The sequence below is a fragment of the Plectropomus leopardus genome, unplaced genomic scaffold (assembly GCF_008729295.1).
Source record: "Plectropomus leopardus isolate mb unplaced genomic scaffold, YSFRI_Pleo_2.0 unplaced_scaffold4439, whole genome shotgun sequence".
NCBI lineage: Eukaryota > Metazoa > Chordata > Actinopteri > Perciformes > Serranidae > Plectropomus > Plectropomus leopardus.
Genome location: NW_024648661.1, coordinates 1 through 9,018, shown reverse-complemented (window position 1 = coordinate 9,018; position 9,018 = coordinate 1). Strand labels below are relative to the sequence as shown.

The 9,018-nt window shown below is 35.5% G+C and overlaps 1 protein-coding gene across 1 annotated transcript; it reads right to left on the bottom strand.

Annotated features, from left to right (window-relative positions):
* Window positions 1-368: 368 nt before the first annotated feature.
* ephx2 (epoxide hydrolase 2, cytoplasmic) lies at window positions 369-9,013 on the bottom strand (the record flags this gene model as incomplete). The annotated part of the gene is made up of 15 exons (XM_042482350.1): window positions 369-866; window positions 1,154-1,234; window positions 1,782-1,851; window positions 2,800-2,902; window positions 3,270-3,312; window positions 3,440-3,514; window positions 4,478-4,589; window positions 4,661-4,746; window positions 5,440-5,466; window positions 5,565-5,599; window positions 5,698-5,776; window positions 6,279-6,374; window positions 7,008-7,079; window positions 7,971-8,093; window positions 8,828-9,013. Coding segments are annotated over 15 exons (1,335 nt in total), but the record flags the coding sequence as incomplete, so codon positions are not given.
* Window positions 9,014-9,018: the final 5 nt, after the last annotated feature.

The following is a 9,018-nucleotide window of genomic DNA, read 5'->3' as shown; positions in this document are numbered from 1 at the left end:
AATTCTTAGAAAAGTTCGTGTATTACAAGAAATCAAAATGTAATATTTTACATACATTTACCAGAAAGAACATCCCATGAGCTTTTAAGCTGAAGTCAAAACATGATAAGAGAAAGTTTGCATGTATTTAGGATTATTTCACATTTTCACAGCGACTTTTATATTTGGAATTAATTCCAGAGGATATTAATGGTATTGTTTATATTTTAGAATAAATTAATAAATTAAAATAGTTGCAATATTCTGAGTGCCACTGTTGAGCTCTAAAAAAATAAAGGTATGCCTGTTTTAATTGTTTGCTTCTGTTATGTTTTTGAAGTTTATTTGAAGTAGTTGCATGATTTTTTTGGTTATTTTGTGTCACTTTGTGGTTGTCCTGTCTAATTTTTTGGTCATTTCTTCTCTTCTTTTAGTCATTTTGTGTCCTTGTGATTACATAGTGTCCTTTTAGAGTCATTTTGTGTCTTTTTTGGACATTTTGTTTTTTTCTTAAGTGATTTTATGTCTCTTTGTCATTGTATTGTAGGTGATTTTTACACTGATTTTTATAGAAAACACAAAAAATTGGGTCCTTGAAAAGTCATGGAAAAGTTTTGACATTTTGTTCATGAAGACATGGGAACCCTGGATTATATATATTTATTTTTTTTAAAAAAAGGCGTTGCTGTGAATGAATTTTCTTCCACTAATCAATTCGTTGATTAGCTGTTTATGGCTCCTCACAGTTTGGGTGCCATGGTAACGTCTCTGGCCTCCCTGAGCGCCTCTGCAAGCCATGATATCAGGATGCGGTTTGTCTCCGCTGGCTTTTCCATCTGAGTCCAGTGTCCACAGTCCTCAATGTGTCCTCTGCTCAGGTTGGGGATCTGCAGTGCACAGATACACACACACACACACACACACACACACACACACAGGCATCTGTGTAAACATTTTCTGTCTTTTATCTTTCTTTACTGAAGTATTAAAAATTAAAGTGCCCAATGCAGACAAATCTTTAAAAACACCCTAAAACTCAAAATTATTTTTAAAAAACAGGAAAAAGAGAAAAAAATAATAAGAAAAACATCCTTAAAAATATTTACAGAAGTTATACAAAAAAGAAAAATACCTCCTTCAAATTAATTTCCAAAAATCTATAATCATCTCTCACCATGTCCTCCATCCCTTTGGTCAGGGCCGGAAGCAGCACCGGGTCTTTACCTGCCGTCACCATCAGCGCCGGCATCAGCAGCTAACACACACACACACACACACACACACACAGGGGATTATTTTTGTTACTCCCATACTCATTCACAGAGTCCACATTGACACAGATTGTTGTTATTCTGTTCCCTCAGATCATTTTGGGACAAATGTATGTCCATACAGTGACCTTTGATGTGAAAGTCCCAAACAGGAAGTGGGACAGCACCACCAGAGTTGTCCTTCAAAGCTGCTAAATTTGACTTGAAAGTGATTTTCATCTGATGGAGAAACAAAATCACTGTGACAACAATCTGCTGCAGAGCAGCTGCTTTTAATTTGGTAACTGAGGTCCAGAGCTAATCGGGCTGCAGCTGCTGCAGGAGCTCAGGACAGAGAGCAGCAGGTGAGTCTGACGCTGCACATTCACACTCTTTCAGCTGCAGAAAAAGGACAACCGAGAAAAACTGGGGCCTTTATGTTGTTGTTGTTGTTGTTTTTGTTGTTGTCGTCATTTTGTGAGAAAAAGCTTGCAGGTAGAAAGACAGTTTTAGTGTGTGTGCAGCTTTTTGTTTGTTCAGTGTGTCACAAACCTTCCCAGTGGGATGAGAACACATCCACCTCCAGTTCGCGTCCCCATTTCTGTACCAGTTCAACGGTCTCCTGTGAAATAAAAACAACAACAAAGTGCTTTACATACATGTCAATTTTTAATATGTATATATATTACAAAAAACAAAAGCAGGCAACAGCAGCTATGTGTAATCTGTGAATATAAAACAACTTCCACAAATGCAAAAACAATATATCAACTCAAATATTTCAATAATTTAAAATAAATCTGCAAATCCACAAATTCCAAAAAAAGAATAATAAATAAAAAGTGTGTTAATTGCAAATCAACAAATATATAACTAAGATTCACAAAAGAAAACGTTTTAATTTATAAAAATGAGAAAAAAAGACCAACAAAAAACTCAAAATTATATGAAAAAAAAAGAAAAATATATCCCCAAAACTCAAAATGATTTAAAGGAAATAAAAACAGAATCAGAAACCCTAACCCTAGAAAGAACAAAAACTTAGAAAAAGAAAAAAAACAACAACAATAAAAACAACACAGAGTTGCTAAAAACAAATGGAAAAAATATCCAAAACCTCAATGATTAAAAAAAATATCAAAAACTTAAAAATATTTTTTTAAAAGGAAAATAATACTCAAAACTCAAAATGAATTTAAAAAATGAATGGATGAATGAATGTAATGATAATAATAATAAATAACTAACTCTCTAAATTATTTATTTTTTAAAAATCATTCATTTGTAAATTACATATAAATGCATTTACGGGTATTTTTTGTCTTTATTCGTAAAATTTGTGTATTTCTGTTTTATATTTGCAAAATATTCTAGTTGGCATTTTTTGGGGGGTATTTCTGGAAGTTGTCTATATTTACAGATGACACACACGAAGTGTTGATCTGTTCACATGAGTAATTTTGACACAAATCTGTCTCCGTACACAGTGAACATGTTTTCAGTTTTAGACAAAAATTTTGTGCAAGAGCGAGAAAGCTGGATGAAATGTGAATGAAGTTTTGTGAACGACCTGAAGCCTCGCTCTCTGTACTGGCTGACATAAAACTGCAGATCGGCCTCCGTCAGCATGGAGCTGCGGGGAATCTGCTGCGGCAGACCCACAAACAGACCACCTGTAACACACATAAACACACACACACCACACATACACACACATGCACAGTTATTAACAGACTCAAAAGTATTTTTAAAAATGTGAAAGAATACCCCCCAAAATTAGAATTGTTATAAAATGAAAAAATATTCCCCCTAAATTAAAAAAAAAATTATGATTTTTTTTCAAATACAAAATTATATTTAAAAAAATGTTAAAGAAACAAAAACCTAAATTCACTCAACATTATTTAAAGAAAAATTTAAAAAGAACATAAAAATGCAAAAATGCAATAAAATTTCCCAAACAGAAATAGAACCCCAAAAAAGTCCTTTAAAAAAGAGTCTGTGAACGTTTTGATATGTGTTTTTAGGATCGAGTCTCACCTCGAGCACAGACTCCTGCAGTGCTGAGAGCAGGACGCTGCGCCTGAGAGGAAACACTCATTTACTCAGATTGTTTCACACAACTTATTCTGCATGGTGTGTGCGTGCGTGCGTGCGTGCGTGCGTGCGTGCGTGCGTGCGTGCGTGCGTGCGTGCGTGCGTATCCTCACAGCTTCAGCACTGCTGAAAAAGAAAATCTTGAACGTTCTCTCCAAGTCTCCCTCCAGCTCGGCCTCGGCTACGCCCTACAACACACACACACACACACACACACACACACGTTATTATTATAATTATGTTTTTTGTTTTTTTTTAACTGTGCTGTACCTTTTACTTGATGGTGATGGTGGTGATGATGATGAGTACAAATAAATATCACATAACGTGGTTAGCACAACAACAACAAATCAATATGATCCATGTCAATATCAGTAAATATAGATGGCAAAACAGTAATAATAATAATAATAATTAATAACATGTAACATATAGGTGCTTAGCCATTTCAAAAATTAAAATAAAACTTTTAAAATAAATTACATAAAAAAAGGTAGGTCTATTAGATAATACATCAGTGCACAGTCATAGTGCATCAGTCCATTAATACTAGAAGGATAAAAAAAAATGTTTAAGAAGTCAATGGTAATATGTATAGCTGGTAAATAAATTAATTAATTAAAAACTGTTTCAGTTTACGAGCCAATATCAACAAATATAGCTTGTCAAAAAATAAATAAATATGTAAATAAATAAAAAATAAAAAAAACTTGTGGTTTAAGAGTCAATATCAATAAATCTGCTGGCAATAGGCTAAATAAATAAATAAACGCAGGACAAGGGATTATTACAACAAATAGAAAAACATACATGTAGTATTTTGAAATAAGTTATATAATTGGTATATTACATAATACATTTACATTAAAATATTAAAATTAGAGGAACAAACTGTAAATATGTTATAATTTGTGTGTTTGTCTGCAGCTCAGATTGTACTTCTTGCTAATGTCCACCAGAGGGCGCCATAAAACCAGAAACCAGCAGGTGAAGTATTGACATCTTCAGCTGAAATAGAAGTACTAATACCACATTGCGGTAGTACTCCACTGCAAGCAAAAGGCCTGCATTGAAAGCCCGACTAGAGTAAAAGTATATAAATGTACTTCGACAGGATGATTAATGCGTAAGTGTGCTAAAGACAGACTCACCACTTTTTGGAAGTAGAGCTGGTAGTCAAATATGGGAATCGCCTTCAGTTTCTCTGAAAAACTCTCAGAGGGATCCACGGAGAACATCGGAGTGTTGAGGGACACCACCGCACTTCACACAACAACAAACACGTGTTACTGCATGATGAATTATTTGTGGAGCGTCCCTGAATCTGTGTTTACCTGACTCTCTCAGGGTACCAACTCGCCAGCGTCCACACCAGAGCGCCGCCCCAGTCGTGACCCACCAGGGTGACCCGCGGTATCGACTGCGAGAGGCCACATGGACAACAAACACATGTGAGCAAAACACCTGTACCTTAATTTCACTTTGCAATCAAATACAAACTATTTGTGTAACAATGTATTACTTAAATAAAAGTATTAATACCACGTTGAAAAAGCAATCTGTTACAGATGAAAGTCCTGCATTGAGAATGTTACTTAAGTAAAAGTATAATCATGGAAGTATACTAAAGTATTAATAATACAATTACCTCATGCAGAAAAATCTTTTTTTTAAAAAAAACACACACACACAAAACACCCAGAAAACTCAAAATTATTTTTTTAAAAAAAGGAAAGAAGCATTTAAAAAATTTTCAAAATTATTTGGAAAAAAACATCCAAGAAATCCTTCAGTTATTTAGAGAAAATCTCAAAATTATTTCAAGAAATGAAAAAATGAAACCAAAACAACTTAAATACTTTTTTTCCCCTTAATACAGGGGAAAAAAAATCAAAAATTGTTGGCAGTTAATTGCCTGTCAATCAGTCTATTAATCAACATATTGCTGCAGACATTCTTGTAAAACTATTTGGCAATTTATTTTATTACAAATCAAATAAACATTTTTTTAAGCAAAAATCTGAGTTTGTTGCCACTGAGTCTGGACTATTCAACACTACAACACCCAAAAAAATCACTTAACATTAATGTGCGTAAAGTGCTGTTTACTCACCATTTTGTCCAAAAATGTGATTAAATCCTGTAAAAGAGTAAAATGTTTTACAGCATTTAATATTATTCTATGGGTGCATAAATAATAATTGTCATACTGTGAAAAGTAAGTTGGTGAATTTGTACCTTGCAAATCTGCTCCTGAGAATATTCCTCGATGTCTGTCAGTGGAAAAAAAAAAAAAAGACACATTTATTTTATTTTATTTATCTCTGAATTATTTGGAAATGTTAAGATGTGTTTTTGATTGGTAGGTCACCTGGGGGCGCTGTGGACTCTCCGTATCCCTTCATGTCCAGAGCCAACACCCTGAAGCCGGCTGCTGCCAGGGCGGGAATCTACCAGAGAGCGCGCCACGTCAACACACAGAGGTAGAAAAAAAACAAAAACATGCCAAAAACTGATACTTTATACTTCTAAATACATTTACTGTAGTACATTTATCTCATAGCTTTATTTACTTTAAAAAGTAAGATTTTTACAGTCAACAGACATGAAGCATTTACTTGTCACTGAGTATTTTAGTGCTGTTGTTTTAGTATTTTCGACTTAAGAAAAGTATCTTGTACTTGCATTTTCCTGATTCTTTTCTTTTCATGTCACATTTTACTCCACTACTCCACTACAGGGATATATTGTACTTTTTACTTCACTACGTTCATCTGAACGCTTTAGTTACTTTACAGATTTCTGCATAATATAAAAAATTTTCCTGATCATACTTACTTAGTTTTACTTAAGAAACATTTTCAGTGGAGGACTTTGACTTGTCAAAGCGTGGTAAGTACTTTTACTCAAATGGAAGATGTGAATACTTCCTCCCCCCCGTTAACACATTACCTGGTACCTCCAGGAGTACCAGCTCTCAGGGAAGCCGTGACACAGCAGAACAGGTGGACCTGATCCCATTTCAACATAATGAGTCCTCACACCAGGCTGAAACACACACACACACAGGAATTGTTAGTATTAAAGGAAAATTTTGCCACCTTTTATGTGGATGTCAGTGTTGCTGATAAATGTAGTAGTTTGAATAATTAAATAAATGGGTGCGTGCTGTATTAAATAATTTGGAGTTTTGGAGATAATCCCCCCTCAATGTTTGAATAATTTTGAGAGAATTTTGTGGTGTGCTTCATTTTTATTTTTTTTAATTTTTTTTCCTAATTTTGAGGGAGTTTTTTTTATTATTTAGAATTTCAAGGGCCTCTTTTCCTTTTTTTAATTTTAGTTTTTTAGGCAATTTTTTTTCTATTTAAAAAATAATAATTTAAAGGTTTGGGTGGGGTTTTTTTCTGCTGCAAAAAAAAATTCAGCATGGGCAGTTGTTCTCTCGTGCAATGCATCATGGTACATGTAGGAACTGTCTGTGCAGAACTCAGCTTCTTCAGTCAATAAAGCACACACAGGAGAATTTATCGCTTCAATTTACCATCAACCCTGAGTCAACATCCGCTAAAAAGATGGTGACTTTTCCCTTTAGTGCCACAAGAAAACATTTCCAGCGTGTCTTACTTCATTTCTTATAGAGATTACAGGTTCAGTATTGATGCTGATACAGAATATTACCCTGATGGTGATGTATCCGTGAGACACGTCGTCAGGGCTGCAGGATGGTGGAGGACTCTGTGCTGCAACAGGCTGAAACACACACACACACACACACACACACACACACACACATTTGTTATCATGCTGACATTTATTTATTATTATTATCATCGTCATCAATATTAATTAATCTATTTTTTATTGTTAGTATTTTTTATTTTATATGCACTGGTACACAGTTTATTTTGATCACTTCATCCTTAAGTCCAAGTAAACATTTGTGCCAAAATTTTTTTAAAATCCCCTCAAGGTGTTCTTGAGATATCACATTCATAAAAATGAGATGGACGCGAGGGGAACGTTTGTGCCGACTTTGATTAAAAGATCCATCACGTTGTTTTTGAGATGTTGCCTTAATGAGAATAAGACGGACGGAAGGTCACAGTGACCTTGCCCTTTGACCACCAAATTCTAATCATTTCATTCTTGAGACCAAGTGGACGTTTGTGCCAAATTTCAAGAAATTCCTGCAAGGTGTTCCTAGGATATTGCATTCATGAGAATGAGACAAACACGTGGTCAAAGTGACCATGACCTTTTATCACCCTTAACTAATTAGTTAATCCTTGACTCAAATTGGATGTTTGTGCCAAATTTGAAGAAAGTCCATGAGATTTCGTTTTCACGAGAATGGGATGGACAGACAGTCCGAAAATATAAGTGGGAAGACAAGGAAATATTCAACTTCTTGTCTTGCATATTGTGCAGTTTTAGGGGAATTTTTGTTTTGTTTTTGTTCATATGATTAAAGTATTATTATTATTTATTATTTTCGTCAGCTACTCATATGTAGTGCAGTAGGGGAACAAAAACACAAGATACACAGGTACAGAAAAAGACACAAGACACGGTACAACTCAGCGTCCAGTTATTCGTTTTCCTTTCTCTAAAGTATAAAGATAAAACTGTATTAGTCCAAACCTGAACCCCAGTAAAGATGGCTAGTTTTTTCAGTGCGTCATCCAGATTTTCCACCAAGATGGCCTTTATCCCCGCTCGCTCTGCTGCCTTCACACCGTCCTCATCTGCATCCAGCCACAGAGCCTGAAATGAGAATCACAGGCTCACCTCACTGTACTGGTTGTTTTTTAGGGAGGTTTTTCCACAATAAACAGTTTTATACACTACCGTTCAAAAGTTTGGTATCTGCCACAGTCAGACATCCACGTGGTTGTATGCCTACACGCACCACTCAAGTTACACTTAAATATTACAGATTAGTTTTGAAAAATTATGTGTCTTATGGCACCATACATGATGATGTCACTGTGATGTTGGCCTTTGACCTTTTGGGTGTAAAATGCCAAATATTTAATTTTATCCTGTTAGACATTTGTGTGAAATTTGAACGTATGAATTCTCGAGTAATGGAAGAAAAAGGTGTTTTATGAGGTCACCATGACCTTGACCTTTGACTTTCAACTACCAGATTCAGTCTATTCTTGAGTCCAAGTGGACATTTGTGCCAAACTTGACAAAATTCCCTTAAGGTCATTTTCAGATATGTGTTCAAGACAATTAAATGGATGCAAAGTCACCGTGACATTGACCTTTGAACACCAAATTTTAATCAGCTCATCGTTGACTCTGAGTGGACGTTTGTGCCAAATTTAAATACATTTCCTCAAGGTGTTCTTGAGACATCGCCTTCAAAAGAATGAGGTAAATGCAAGGTCACCGTGACCTTGACCTTTGACCACCACAATCAAATGATTTCATCCTTAAGTCTGAGTGGATGTTTGTGCCAGATTAGAAGATATTTGATATTAACAGTGTACCTGTTGTGATGTCACTCCCAGGTGCTGCAGAGCAGCGCTGAACATGGAGGGCTCGGGGACCCTGTGACCTGATCGACAGGACTGCAGGACCAGGTCAAAATGTCCACCCAGCAGAGAGAGAAGACGGGCTGGACCGTCTCCAGCTGCGCAGTCATCGTCTACCCAGTGATTGGCCAGCACGGCCGTCAGTA